General features: G+C 37.0%; 1 protein-coding gene across 1 annotated transcript; it reads left to right on the forward strand.

Annotated features, from left to right (window-relative positions):
* Positions 1-4,056: 4,056 nt before the first annotated feature.
* Positions 4,057-15,879, forward strand: cd9b (CD9 molecule b). The gene is made up of 8 exons (XM_054624566.1): positions 4,057-4,307; positions 9,479-9,581; positions 12,407-12,504; positions 12,953-13,027; positions 13,125-13,226; positions 13,553-13,642; positions 14,330-14,413; positions 15,262-15,879. The coding sequence occupies exons 1-8, from the start codon at positions 4,251-4,253 to the stop codon at positions 15,325-15,327; spliced, it is 675 nt and encodes a 224-aa protein (XP_054480541.1). The 5' UTR covers positions 4,057-4,250; the 3' UTR covers positions 15,328-15,879.
* Positions 15,880-15,982: the final 103 nt, after the last annotated feature.

Below are 15,982 nucleotides of genomic sequence, written 5' to 3' on the forward strand. Positions count from 1 at the left end.
CTGTTTTCCTGCCTCTATTTATGTAGGTGTTGAGCATCGGCCACACAGAGAGACGTCTGTTGAGTGCACACTGTGAGCTCTGCTCCAACCCAACCCGACCACCGGCGGAAACCACCGAAAGTTGCCGAACCGAGCCGAACTTTGCAGATCCGAACTGATCAAGACTGAAGAGATTTTTTAGTTTAGTTTCGATTTAACTTAGTTGAACAACACAGAAGGGATGTCTGCTCTGAGCAGCTGGGAGCTGTGCGTAAAGTACGCCCTCTTCATCTTTAATTTCGTCTTCTGGGTAAGATATCACATTTATTTTTTATTTAATTCCTTTTAATATATTTGAATGCCAATACTTTTGTACTTTCAATTCATTCAGATTTTGGATGCAGGACTTTTACTTGTTACAAAGTATTTTTACTCTGTAGTATTGCTACTTTTACAGTACAAAATCTGAGTACTTCTTCCATCTCTGCTGACTGCAGCTGCACAATAACAAAGTCTGAACATACATTTTTTTTTTTTTTAAAAACATGCACTAAGAGTGTAAAAATATTCTGATACAAGTGAAAATCTTGCAATCATTTTATTCATGTAAAAGTACAAGAGTAGTGCAATCAAAATATACTTTAATTATCAAAAGTTAAGGTACTTATTATGCAGAATGGATCAGTTCTGTAACGACCACATAATGTTACTTTACTTTATTTCAATCGTATGTTAACAATACTTGACAGCCTATAACGTTACTTCTCCACGACATGTTGGAGACACGTGTATTTGGTAGCTTTAGTCAATTTGCAGATTTAATTATTAATACAAACTATAAATTAACTAATGCATTACAAATAATTATCATAGCATAAGCTACCCAGGAGATACAAGTATAGATAGTTATTTCGATTATTTTCCACCTTTACCAGCTGCAGCATTACATTTACATATTAATAAATCAATGATATGATTTAGAATTGATCCATTCTGCATAATAAGTACCTTAACTTTGATAATTAAAGTATATTTTGATTGCACTACTCTTGTACTTTTACATGAATAAAATGATTGCAAGATTTTCACTTGTATCAGAATATTTTTACACTCTTAGTGCATGTTTTTAAAAAAAAAATGTATGTTCAGACTTTGTTATTGTGCAGCTGCAGTCAGCAGAGATGGAAGAAGTACTCAGATTTTGTACTGTAAAAGTAGCAATACTACAGAGTAAAAATACTTTGTAACAAGTAAAAGTCCTGCATCCAAAATCTGAATTAATTAAAAGTACAAAAGTATTGGCATTCAAATATATTAAAAGTAACAAAAGTAAGAGTAGTCATTATGCAGAATGGCCCATGCGTTTCAACATGAGGTATGTTATATTATTGGATTTTAACTATACAGGGTAGTTTTTTAATTCCCCACTGGAACAATTATGTTTTTATCTTAACCTATAGTATTATGGCACATCATAATGTATTTGTTGATCATATTTTAAATTGTTAATCTGAATCTACAAAGTACCTAAAGTTATCAAATACATCCAGTGCAGTATAAAAAGTACAACATTTGCCTCTAGTGAAGTACTAATTAAGAGTAGCAGGAAATGGAAAAACTCATGTGAAGTTCAAGTACCTCAAAATTGTATTTAAGTACAGTACTTTCAGGATCCAGCTAACAATCTAAATCAGTACCAACTAAAACAAGCTTCAAATGTTGCATCACTTTCACAAAACTAGTTCAAAAAGAAAAATTCTACAGTTATTGGACCTTCACCATTCTTTTAGCTGTGCAGCCATCTTTTGTTGACATTTTCAGATAGAGGACATTCCCACCAGGTAATACTACTTACTATATGACACGCTAGGCCTCATGAGCCGGCAGGACGGACAACATGCCGTTGGTAAACACAAACTGAAGAGACTTTATCGTTTTGTTACACTTAAAATGCGTCTGTAAATACCCCCATCACACAAACACACCGCTTCCATGCAACACTGTAAATGGCTGACACAGAAACATTTGGAAGTGCATCATTCACCCTAAATCAAACGTTCCAACCATGAAAGTTTGTCTTTTACAAGCTTTTTCGGGTAAACTTGAGACAATTTTTGAGACATTTAGGATTTTGATTGACTTCCTGCCCACTACTACTTTCATTATTGTCTCTGTGACCAATCATTTATAAATATAGCAGTTGGTTATTGTCACATCTAAACTATAAAGCTGTCCCAGTTAATGTCAGCCTTGATTAGCAATCGCTTGTTTATTTAATGCTTGTGCTGTCAGATGACACGGACAGATGTGTCAACAACTGTTTTGTGTGTTTTGCACAACATTTTTTTTATTGATGGCATCCAGACGTATTCAACCAAACAGCCGATCCATTCAATATCGAGACAATTGTAATAATTTGCATTTTTTTTCTTGTTATAGTAGTTCTATGGTCTTGATGGCAGATTTGAAATAAAGAATGCAAGCTGTTGGATCAGTCCTTTAAGTAGTTTGTGCCATTTGTGTCTAAATGAAACATTTGCTCTGTTGTTTGGGCTTTTGTGAACCTTTTCTGGGCTTGCAGCATGTCAGGAAAATGTTGATGAAGGCCAGCAGGGGGCGTGTTTTAGTCCAATCTCTATCAATAATCCTTCTTTTCTTGTGTTTAATGTTGTTGGCACCTTCAACGGTTGTCCACTACTTTTTCTCAAAGCTTCAGTCTTTCTTCTTATGTCTGGAGCTCATCCTCCTCTCCTTATATCAATCATTTTTGTGTCTCTATGTATCTCTCTTACTCCTAATATTTTAATAATTTGTGACACTCCTTTTTCGGCTGCAGCGTGGACAGCAGCACACTTGCCCAACAAAATAGCTAATGGCGGATGAGAGAGAGAATGAAGGGAGCAAAAGGAGAGAAAGAGGGTGAGAGATGGGGGAGGCTTCAGCAGCCTGGAGACAAAGCTGGTGTTGTTGGTTTCACTGGGTCTACTGGGAGAGGAGGGCAGCTCGAGTTACCAATGCCAAAACACCACTGAACCCCAGAACCAGGAGGCGTGTGTGTGTGTGTGTGTGTGTGTGTGTGTGTGTGTGTGTGTGTGTGTGTGTGTGTGTGTGAATACACCTGTGAAGCTTCATTTATCTTTTTTTTTAAAAAACAATTTCATAATTAATTCAATAATCAATACCCTCATCTGTCATTGTCTTCAATTTAGGTAATCAAGTTATTTATCATTGAATAATTCTAAATATTCACTATTTCATTGTTTCTCGCAAAATATGACGATTTGCTTCTTTTCATTGTGTAATACTATATTTAATGAATATCTTTTGAAATATTGACGCAGTTTTTAGAAGACATTACATTTGGCTTTTTTCCAGAATAGTGATTCGCTCTTTTCACTATATTCAGCATTTTTTAGACTAACTCTAGATAACGAAACCAAATGAAAAATAAAACATAAATGTGATTTTATCTTGTAACAATAAATATTGATTGATTTTTTTTTTTTACCACACGCATGCTTGCATGTATTTGGGGCTTTAGGGATATTTTGTTGTTTTTACAAAAAGATAAACAAAACTATCAGTAAATATTTATGTACTCATATAAAATGAATACACATTTATATAAATCAACAAAGCGTTCACGTTTTGTCTTTCATATGACGAGACACAAGAAACGTGAAATCTCCCAAATGATATTTCATTTTGATTAAAGAGTCGTCAAACACAATAATGAACCAATAAATCAATCAGTAAATGATCACAGCTCTATAGTTTGCTATTATGAAGATGTGGAACAGACCAACAATAATGTTTGTCGTTTTGGCAAAGCAGTTTATTTCAAGAAATGTGAGGACGGTTTGATCAAATACAGAATATAAATGAATTGATCTCATTATAAACCGATGGTTGTCAGACCTTTATCTTTAGTTCTCTAAATCATTAACCTGTTTGATGATTGCATTCACCTGCTCTGATTTAAACCTCACAGTCCTCTGTTTGGAATCTGCTGAAAGACAATATCACTCCCACATATCCTTCCTCCTCCCACCTCCTCTCTCCACCCAGCCCCTCCCCCCTCACTTCCTAAGTATACCCAGGTGAGCCATGCAAGGGTGTGGTTCACAAAAAAAAAAAAAAAAATCTTCTCACTGTCACTTTGTCTTGCCACAAAGAAGCTGGTTTAACTCTTTGAACAGAGGACACTATCATTTGGATTTTCTTCTTAAAAACATCTATATCTTGACGTGGTCATTGGAGCCGTTGGAGCCATGGGAGCACTGCAGTGTATCAAATACTTGGTGTTTGTGTTCAACTTTCTCTTCTGGGTATGTAGTGTCACGTACACAATGGGAGTTGTGGTTGATACATGAGACTCTGGGTTATGTTTTACTTAAAACGAGGTTTTAACCAAGTTAAAAACAAGTTTTAGATCAGTTTATGTTTGAGGAATTTGTTTCTGTGTATTGTTTGAGGTGAGAATCTGCTTAACTTTTGTTTTATGGAGTGTAAATAGTTTTTTTTGCCTTATTTTAAGCTCGGTCTCTAAGGGTTAGAAATGCTTGAAATTCTGCTGAATTTAAGAATTAATTCCTGAAGTAAAAACAACATATTATTGGGGCTGAAAATGTCCTCCAAGTGAAAACAGGAGCACGATTGATTAAGTACTTTCACCTGGCGTCTCGGCCACATTGTCCCCTCAGGAAAATGCCATGACACTAAAACACACACATGGTGTTGTTGGAAAAAACAATCTCAATTTATATTGAATGTAGAATCAGCGGTGCTAAATAATTCATAAATGTATTCACAGCAGTTTTCATTTGGTCTAGATCAGTATTTTTAATTTTGGAAAATTACCATAAATACAGTGGATGAGCCGGTTTACAAGATAAATAACATTTGCTATCACAATTTTTGATAATAAATGTTCATTTAAGTCATGTATGAAGCCTTAAAAGTCTGTTTTAGCTTCTTAAATGTGAAAATCTGCTGCTTTCTTTCTGTAAATTGGGCTGTTGGTTGAGCGGAATAAAGCACTTTAAAGTCACTTCTTGACATTTTACTGAATTCAACAATTAACTAGCCAGTTCACCTCATCATATTTTTAAAATATTCTTCCACATTTTATAACATTTAGGCAGATCAGGGTACATTCAATGTTAAAGTTGTTTGATATTTCCATTAGAAATAGTGAAGGAGAAATCATCAGGACCTCATCCTTCTACAAGTGTTTGATATTCTTGATTTAATGTTAATGTATGTCTATTTTAAGGATGGATCAGTTCTTGCAGCGGCCACTAAAATCTTTATTGTATAAGCAAATTTTCATACTGGTAATAATCTTTATTTCTATAGCAAGTGTCTGTCTGAAATGTATTCATTGTTTTTTTTTTTTTTGAGCTTCACATTCCAGTTTAGTTTTTTGTCCTGTATTTGAACATCTCTGCAAAGTTTGATCTCCAAAAGATAAACAAAGGTTCGACATCCGCTGTAGAATTAAAGCGAAAATTATTGTTTGAAATCCCAAAGGAGGTTGTTTTTTTGGTGTGAAATGACTGGAAGTTATTTAACCATTTGCATATTTCACACAGATTTATTCCTAAATAACCAAAGTCCGTTTACTACTGTTCTGGCCTGTTCACAGTGTTAGACAAACACACGGACTGTTGAGTCCATGTTCAATGACTGTTTTTACAACGTGAGTCTGCTCTTTCAGTGTGATGATTGCACAGACAACTATGAGATAACAGCTGATTTAGAGGGAGGCATAAACATCTGATTAGATCGGTTTATTTGTTCTAAAATGTTACTGAGCTGTTGGTGAAAATTCACATTTCTGTAAATAAATTGGGTTTCTTGTTCCTGTCTCTAAAAGACTACAATTCCATCGATCCACATTGTCTTTGAGGATATCTCCTTTACAAGAAACTCATTACTAGTTCAGTTCTGTTTGTGTTTGTGTTTGAACGTCATGCGGTTTTACTGCTGTCTCTTGTGCTTTTAAGGCGTTGGGCCTTTTTGTTGAGGTTTATAAAAGCTGCCAAATGTCTAAATAATTCATTTATGTTGCTGTTGCTCTTCTAATGGTGCTGCAGAGTGTCTTTTTGTGGTTAATGAGAGCTAATGAGAAACTCGAGGGGAAAGGGCGGTTTCATCCAGGATCTTTTAAGACGGCTCATCGCTGTCTTGACTACACAAACACACAACTCTCCTGAGAGCTTTTTACTTCCATTCAGCACGCAAGCATTTCCTGTTTATACAGCCAGGACGTAGTGAAAACAAGAATATATCGAGTGCTAATTCAAATTACTCTCCATGCCCTTCATTGTCTGTAAAGAGAAAAAATCTCTATAAAAGACATGTTAGATTGAAAGATCTTTGTGCTAAGCTAGGCTAAAACCCCTGGCCCGGTTTTGCTAATTGTTGCATTTGAATATGTAAAGAGCTCTGCTCTGCTCCAGTTCAAACATAGCTGTGGGATTTACCCAACCAATTTTTGAACGGTGTGTTTGGCTAACAGAGCTACACACACCACAGAACACATCGTCACCACTGCTGCTCCAACGCTGGTTTACTTATGTTTTGTTGATATGCAAATTAAAGTGTCCTGTATGACGACCTCGAGACAATTGTCTGCATATGTTTGCTGCTTGTTGAGTTTGTAGTGTGTTTTTTGACACCTTACAGCCCATCGGTGTCTACACTCAGATTGTGCAACTGAATATAGTGGCAGGATAAATGTAAAACTAACTAGTTGTTGTTTACTTCACACTCCAACGTATGTTCTTATGCTAACTTACCCTCACTTTACAAAAGCTGTGAACTGATTGAATGCATTTTAAACCCTTTTGAATGTACATACTGTTTATTTTCAGTCTATCTCTCAGTAAATACGCCAACAAATGAATCCTAAAGTTCACAATAACTCAAACTTTTTCAGCTTCAGTCTGAGCTCGGGGCTCCGTGTGTACGTTTTGATAGTTGATGAGGTTTGTCTGTGTGACTCTGACTACAGTTCATGTCATGAGAAGTTTTGCAGACAGATCTATAGATGTGGTGGCAAATGACTTCCTTTGAGTAGTAAATTGGCCAATAATTAATGACGCTTCCAGAGGCAGTTCTGTATCTGGATATTTAATCACACGCAAGTATAGTACTTTGTAATGAGGTATTTCATTTTTTTCCCTTTATTTACATCCTCAATGTTACTGAACATTGAAATTCTGTTTGATAATTTCAAGTTGTAAGTTTCTGTTAAGACCACCAGGTTTAAGTATTTCAAGTTAGTCTCTCTTTTAAATCGTGTTTTGTCCGTCGGTACGGCTCTGAATACTACAATACCCATGAGCCTTACTTTGTTGTTGCATTTTGGAACAAAACGTTGTGCCCCAAGTTGAGGGATTCAGCTAACAAGTACCAAGTTTTCTTAGAAATGTGATCTTTAGCTTCCACTTATTGTTGGTGATGCATGAAACATCATTTAAAGCTTTGTTTTCTTTTGGTGGTGGTGGGGGGCGTGTTCACTGTAGTTGTGTTCATAGTAAAGCAGCTCCCCAAGGTGTTTGTTTGTTCTTTGTATATTTGGATATTGAATTATGGACATGTCACGAGTAGTTATGCAAATAAAAAAATAAATAAAAAAAGTCTTCAGTAAACTAATACTGAAGACTAAGACTAACCTTTTAAAAAAAAAAAAAAAAAAAAAAAAAAATTTTGCAAATCATTATTGTTTATTTATTCTTATTTCAGGGAAATTGATCCCATGGATTTGTGACATGATTTTGCAGCATCATTATTGTTTATTTATTCATTAGTTAAGTTAAACTGTGAAGCGTAATATTGATGACTGCTTCATTACAGTTCATGTTTGATTCAGTGATGTCTGGTTGTTTACGCACCTATCAGTCAATGAACAGGTCAGTAATAGAATTTCAGTCTCTGGTTTCTCACAGGCCAGTATCCTACGTCTCTACACCCCTACGCTGAGCTGGGTCCACATTGTTGTGATGTGTGTGTGCGTGTGAGACGGTCCAGTGATTCAAGGACATCAGGACATGTCGGGGCAAAATGCTTCCAGTTAGCACGGACGCTTTGTCTCCTCCCACCACCTGTTGCACAACAACACGGACGTCATAATTGCGCTGTTGGATGTTATGGAAGTTATTTGGGTGGTGACAAGGAGCTGATGTAAACTTGTGTTTTGTGGTTGCTGAGGAGACATTGAGTCATTCCAGTGGGTCATTATTACCGTGGTTAACATCCTGGAAAACACACACACACACACACACTATGACTCTCCTTTTATCTGCTTGTTTTGCACTGTATGACTTAATAAAAAAATGTTCTGGATAAGGACAGATAAGTGATTGTACTAGATCTGCTTGTTTATTTGGTTCTGCTGGGTGGGTTTGGCATTCGGGACAATGTGTGTGGGGAATGTGAAGCAGCTCGTTCTGTCGAGTAGAATCCAGCACAGTGTTTTCTACAGACTCAAATACCTCAACTATTGCAGTAGATGGTTTGCCTTTATACAGACCATCATATTCCTCTCAGGATAAATTGTAATGACCTTAGTGATCCCATGACTTTTCATCTAACATTGATTTGTCCAATAATTTGGTTAATGACCAAATGCCTGCAAAAGTAATCGCATTCCCATGAGCCTCAGCTGTATTTTGTGTTTAGTTAGTTTTAGCAGATGTTAGCCATTTCCCTTTGCATACTACCTGCTAACTGTACACAGTATATACACCACTGTCTTTTATGGTATAAAATAAATCATCACTTTTAACCCTATTACCAGCAACACGTTCAATGGGACAAGGTGATCCGTTTGTGCAATGCATTGTGGGGGAGTGGTATACATCAACTGCACACACATACTTATTCGATGTACTTTTAGTGCATACTGCAGCTGCCCTTAAAAGAAGTATGTGCTGTATGCATTCAATTGGGACTCACTACTTCCTCATAATGTTGCACTTTGAACTTTGACCCTCTTCCTGGTATATCTGCCACTCAAAGGAATAGTATGGTAGAATGCATAGTTATTGTTTATAACGTGAATGTATGTTTGTATTAGCATTAGCATTTAGCTCTTGTTAGTACAAGTATGTGGACATTAATACGGATGATAATGTGTGAATGTTATTAGTGCCACTGAACAATAACTTAAAGGAGCTGAATTCAACATTCTGAACTTTAATATAGCATCAAACTAAACATTAGCTCACAAGCTAACTCAGTCATATTTATATTGAGGTAGAAACTGAAATGTTTAATGATCACAGTCCTTGGTAGATGGGTAAATAAATCAATCAAATGTCCTCCATTAGCTTCGTGTTGGTGAAGTAATGTGGGGTCTTGCACCTTTTTAACAGTATTATCCTCATTGACACCATGTTCTCTGTCGTTATAACTTAAAGGTGACAGTAAAGACTTTAATTCCTTGTTTTTTGGAGTCTGACCCTTTTCATTTATCTTCTGTCTCCTGTAGCTAGCAGGTACCGGGGTGCTGGCTGTGGGCCTATGGCTGCGTTTTGACTCCAGGACAGCAGGACTGTTTGAAGGAGAGGACGCGCCTACAGTCTTCTTCACCGGTAAGGCCTTAAGATATCACACAAGCAACATCCCATGACTCCCATCATGTTCCCTTCTCACTGGGACACTGTGGAGTCTTCAGGTTAGCTCAGTGTTGGAATAACATCCCAGCAGTGTGGAAAAAGCTTTGAATCAAAGAGTTTCCTAAACCACAATGAGCCAGTGCTCCTTTTTAGAGAAAACTTCAATTTAACACACATCAAACAGGAGTTTACCCGATAATCATCTTCACATTAGGGGGCTTCTATGGAAATGCTTTACTTTTCTGACTTCTGACCAAACTGTATTAGTAATTCCTTGTGTCAAAGAGTCCAAAGTAACCAAAGTCTTCATTGCTTTGGTTCGCTTTGACGGTGGTCTTCACTTTAAAGCAACTTTTGAACTTTGCTGGTGTTTTTTCAACTAGCGAGAGGCGTATAAAGATAATCTAGTCAAACTTCATCAAATCCTCGGGGACTTTGAGCCCACAGCAACCCACCACGAACATGTCACGTTTGTAATGTAATGTAATGTTTGTTTTTATGGATACAGTCCCGGCTGTCGGAGAAAAGTTTCTTTCAGGTCCAATTCTGTGGCTAGTTCAGATGAGCTTTATTCACTGCGCAGTGGAGACAGAACTCCACAACAAGCTTGTAGAATTCTCTACAGTAGGTTCTGGTCAAGATTGTATACAGGGTTCCTGTAAACAACAGTTAAACGAATGGTGTGGGTTGGGCTAAGCTTCTCAGGAAGGACAAAGGACCTTTGATCAATCAGCACCCAAGATATGGTATTCATTGTCAGTTCAGAGAGTGCGTTGTGTCTGAGTACCCAACTCACAAGTCTGTAGTCGTGGATTTACATACACGTCTGTTCTACAAAAATAAAAGGTGATTAATTCATTAAGGTGTGACCTCCTACAGGGCAATACACCAAAAGGGTTCATTCACAGAGGTTTGTTAATTAATGTAAATTAGTTTCTGTCTGGACAGAGGTTACTGTTACAGACACAACAGGCAGGAATTCAAAGGCAATATAAAATACAGTTTATAAATCCTAAAGATATACATTTTTCTTCTACACTGCTATCGTTTTGGTTTTTTTTTTGCTTCGTGATAAGAGCATTGGATGTTTCATGCACGTGTCAAAATGTGAGCTGATGGATGGATCGTAGCGATACAACAGGAACAAACCCCGAGCTGGAGAACCAGACTGCGGGGCGTACAGAGGGGCAGCTGAGGCCAAAGCGAGGAGGCTGCTCCGGCCTGGCAGAGCCCAACACACACAGCTCTCATTCTTCACTGGCTGACAGGGACGCCTTTGTTTCTCCTCTTTTGTGTTCTCCGAGGAACGAAAGAGAAAAAGACTCCCTCCCTCCCTCCTGTCATTGTTTGTGTTTCGCTTCCATCAAACTGAAGAGTGAAGTGGGCTGTGAGGAGGATTGCTTTGAAATGACAAACATCTAAATAACCGCTTGGGAGGAGGAATCTTTGTGTGTGTGTGTGGTTGATGTACCCATGTCATCAGTGCGGTTGTTATTGTTATCCTACATTCATATTTTTAACTTTTTCTTTAATGACTCATCATCATGAAAACCAGATCAGACGACAGTAAAGATGTTTTTGTTTTTTTTATCGATGGCGCTGAAATCATTTTTCTAATTAGTTTTTACAGTCGATGTTTGGAAACAAAGAAGCGTCTTCACAGTAATTTATGATTTGTTGACGAGATGTTTTGCTGAATATAATTTATAACTACATCCAGAGGGAAGAACAACAACAACAACAACACCTCCACAGTCTTGTGTATCTGCCTGGAGTAAAATCAGTAACCTGACTGATTGCAAATTGCTGATGCAAAGAAACCTACGAGAAGCAAATCATTAAGTTCTGTGTGTGTTAGGGTGTAGTTTTGTTTGTGATAATGCAGGTGTCAGTTTTGATCTGATTTTTAAAAAAAAAAAATAATATATATATGACTATGAACCGCAGTAACAAGTACCTCAGTGATGTGGAAGTTTGATAACATCAGACTTCAGAGGAAAAAGCTAGTGAAGTATTCAGATCCCTTACTTTTAAAAGAACTGTCAAATACTCCTGCACTCAACATGTGAATAAAGTAAAAGTATGTTGGTATAATCAGGAAAGTTAAAGTATGAAAAGTACTCAATACAGGACAAAAAATACACACAATCATTAAATAGAAATAATTAAACGGAAAAAAAGCAGTCAATTTTAACATTTTAGAAGCTGGAACCATGACATGTTTTTACACTAAAAATAATACTTAAACGTAAAATACAAACAAAACTAAATGGTCGGTAATTCATTTTCAGTCAATGATTAATTGGTTAACTGTTTGCTGTGCAAGGCATCATATTTTCTAAGCTCTTTATGGGTTTTATGTGGGGGGAAAAAAAACTTTAAAAGTACAATATTTCCCTCTGAGTTTTAGTGGAGTGGAAGTAGAAAGTGATGTGAAAAGAAAACGATTAAATACCTTTTTATAAGAGTACAGTACTTAAGTAAATGTATAATGTATCTTCTCACTACATTGACCTCATGGTTTGTTTGATTCAGCTCAGATGACGACAGTTGATTGATCGTTTGTTTGTTTTTGTTTCACAATAATCCAAGCAGAATGCCACAATTATTTTTGCTGAAAAAAAAAGCGGAAAAGTCAGGTCAAATCGCTTCAGTTATTGACCATCTCGACTAATATTTCAGCATCAATACGTCCATGTTGGTCTGATCAATGACTCTGATCAGAGAGTTATTTTGCAGAAGAGTGAATGTGGTAAGATATTTCCTCTCCCGTCTCTGATGTGCGTCTTGTCGTTCTGCAGGTGTCTACATCCTGATTGCGGCCGGAGCTCTGATGATGGTCGTGGGCTTCCTGGGATGCTGCGGCGCCATCAAAGAGTCGCCGTGCATGCTGGGATTGGTGAGTCGTTCTTCACAGTCGACACATGAACAGATCATTATGGAAATAGAACTACACAAATGTGTCAAAACCTTAAGTTCATTTTGTCTTTGAACTTTAACCGATTAGCACATCCTTTTTAAAACTAGATGCCTCGGCTACTTTACATATTTTATATATATTCTTTCTATACCTGCACGTAAAACAACAACGTATGGTTACCCACAATGCCCTTGTCTGTGTAGGTTAGAAGAGGTGCTCTTTGCAAGAGCAGAATCCCAACTTTGGTCACAAGCGTTATAAAATGTAGTGTATTTAAAAAAAAAATCTGTATTGAGAGTATTGTATAATTATAAAATTTTATATATATATATATTTATATATAAATATATATATAAAAATAAGTAAATGTTTTCATATCACCTGGAGATCAACAAACATGCTGACTCTCTTGTTTTCTCGATTTTAGTTCTTCCTCTTCCTGCTCATCATCTTCGCTGTGGAAGTGGCTGCTGGGATCTGGGGTCTCTCCAACACGCACACGGTACACACAACACACAACCACACACACACACACACGTTCTGTTGTCTGATGTCAGGGTCTGCAGTTTGTGATTTCTTTTCATTTGTTTTTTCTTCAGGTGGTGGAAGAAGTCACAGAGTTCTACAAGCAGACTTACGACAACTACAAAAGCACCAGACAGGACGCGCTGAAGGAGTCGCTGCGTCTCATCCACTTTGGAGTGAGCACACACACACACACACACACACACACACACACACACACACACACACACACACACACACACACACACACACACACACACACTTATGTCCGCCGTAAAAAAGGTCTATTGTATCTTCAACATTTGAAATCCTCCAATAGTTTGGTTTTAGACCAAATTTCTGCAAAACTAGTGAAAGTTCTTTGTGTTTAGTGCTAATTGGCTGCTCTTGCATGTTGTCTGATGACTTTATCAATGAATTGATTAATTGTATGATTTGTCTTGCGTTTGTATTTTCTCTTGGAGGAACTAAAAGTTTTGGTGTTCTCGTTTCCTCTTCACAGCTTGACTGCTGCGGTCCAACGGGGACGGTGATTGATGCCGCCAAAGATATCTGTCCCAAAAAGGAGGGTCTGGAGGTCCTCATCACCACGGTAACGCAACATGCGGACGGGGTTTATCTGACCCATTCATGTCACAATGGAGACATCACAATAGGTTTAGTTTGAGGTGAGCAGGTCCGGCGCAGAATCGATCACCGGCGGCTAGATTTGTGTTCGACGTGATCGCGTCTCGCTCTAACCTCAACGATGACCTCACGAGATGGAGGCGGCCGCAGTTTTTACGAGCCAGGCGCTGTGATTGCTGTCCACCAACTGAATGTTCCAGGGCATGATGGGAAATGCCTGGCTGTCAACTGATCAGTCTTAGTTTTGTTACATGGATAGTAGAAAAAGTTGTTTTATTTAACACTGAATTGTCGGCTTTTAGTCTCATGTTGTCCAACGAAGGTTTCATCTAAAAACATATCTTGTTAATGCGGTTGATAATAATAAACGTTATTTATAAAGCACTTATCTAAAAGATCAGCAAAGGACAAACTACAACGGACGCACATTTCCACATAAATGTATATTTACAAACGCATATTAATAAATCTGAATGTAGGTCATCAAACTACAAGTTGCCAACAGATCGGCTCTAACAGGATGCTGCCACCTGCTCACCTCAAAAGAGCCTGTTTTAATTAAAATGTTCTTCCTTACTGTCCTATTTTTTTTCTTTATGAATTTCAAAATAAATGTCTCTCACGTTCTCCCTCTCTGCTGTTTATATATCAGAGCTGTCCAGCTGCCATTGACGAGGTGTTCAACAACAAGCTGCACATCATCGGCGGAGTCGGCATCGGTATCGGAATCATCATGGTGAGTCTGTGGACGAAGGACCGACTTTATCTTGTGTCACTTTAATAAAACAACTTTTTTTTTTTTTTTTTTTGCTGAATGAGATGATTCAAATGATCAGAATAAGGACAAAAAAGATCTTGATTGATTATTAAATGAAAGTCTGGTGTGATTCTCTTGCCAAGCTCTACACAGAAATGTCTTAAGTTTCCATCTCCAACCCTGTGAGTTGTTAGTTTAACCCCCCCCCCCCCCCCCACACACACACACACACACACACACACACACACACACACACCACACATCCTCTCACCTCTGCTCATGTTTTTACTGTTTCACAAACTGCAGGAAAAAGATAGTCGACAGGAAACGTGTCAAAAATGACCGCCTAGTGTCAAACGCTGCATTTACATCATTCTGCACAGTGAAGCTCAAACATCTAAGAGACGTAACAAAAAAAACCTTTTCTGACTGGAAAAGAACTCTAAAGTCTTTATTCATCTGTTGAATTTAATTGTTCTAAAAATTGATTTTTTTTTTTAATTTTGCAGCGCTTTGAGCTACATAGTTTGTAGGAAATGTGCTATAAATAAAGATATTATTATTAAGCGAAAGATTGATGATTATATATATTTTTTGCAGCCACAATAATTGCAGCATTAAAATGTTGTTAGTCACAAGTAGACATATCTTTCTACATCCTGTTCTCATTACATATATACTTTTACTACATTACAGTATAAACATTTTACTGTTACTGTCTATTATATTGAATGTTATATTCCTATATGTTTTCATGTTCACAACAAGTTTAATTTTTATCATAAACGATAAATCAAATGTTTATATTCCTGCTTCCTCTTCCTCAGATCTTCGGCATGATCTTCAGCATGATGCTCTGCTGTGCCATTAAGAGGTCCAGGGACTTCGTCTGAAGAAAAACACACTTTTCACATCCTCACCTCTTAAAGTTTATATCAGATTAATCGTCATTTAACAGAAGTCTCGTAGTTTACTGCTCGGTCCGTACAGGATGAACACAATCTGTGAGAGTATGGATCCTCTAATTGTTTGAGTCTTTTCCACTCACGAGTACAAATGTAATCTTACCTACAAAGTAAACTGAACTGTTTTCTCCAATGTGATGAATTTACATCCTGCTCTCTGCTGCCCTCTGTAGGAAACTGAAGAATACAAACGTTAACTCTTCACTGTTTGGATAATCAGTTCAGTTTTATGTAAAATGTGTTAAAACGTTAGCCTGTGGTTGGTTTGTAATCTAACAGGCTTTTTGTAGCTAACTTAATTTTTAGTACTTTACTTTCTTATTTTGTTTATTTTTGCTCGTTCATGAAGTTACATGTTTTGATTTTTTTTTTTTTTTTTTTTTTTTAAAGTTGACCTGTGGAGTTTTATGCAAATATTTTGATGAATGCAGTTAAAATATATATCTTTAAAATGCCAAATAAATTAACTAATGAACTCTGAGTTGTGTTGAACTGAGACTTTGTAACAACGGTTAAACATTTCTCCTGAACATGGTTAAGCTCACTTTATATTTATGGCCTTCATCAGGTCTCTTTTATTTAG

Source organism: Anoplopoma fimbria, chromosome 23 (assembly GCF_027596085.1).
Source record: "Anoplopoma fimbria isolate UVic2021 breed Golden Eagle Sablefish chromosome 23, Afim_UVic_2022, whole genome shotgun sequence".
NCBI classification, from domain to species: domain Eukaryota; kingdom Metazoa; phylum Chordata; class Actinopteri; order Perciformes; family Anoplopomatidae; genus Anoplopoma; species Anoplopoma fimbria.

Excerpts from the sequence above, each read along its gene's own strand:
- cd9b (XM_054624566.1), top strand. The coding sequence starts at position 4,251 with ATGGGAGCACTGCAGTGTATCAAATACTTGGTGTTTGTGTTCAACTTT. Across the intron at positions 13,028-13,124 it reads GTCTCTCCAACACGCACACG|GTGGTGGAAGAAGTCACAGA; the intron begins GTACACACAACA and ends TTTTTTCTTCAG. Across the intron at positions 13,643-14,329 it reads TGGAGGTCCTCATCACCACG|AGCTGTCCAGCTGCCATTGA; the intron begins GTAACGCAACAT and ends TTTATATATCAG.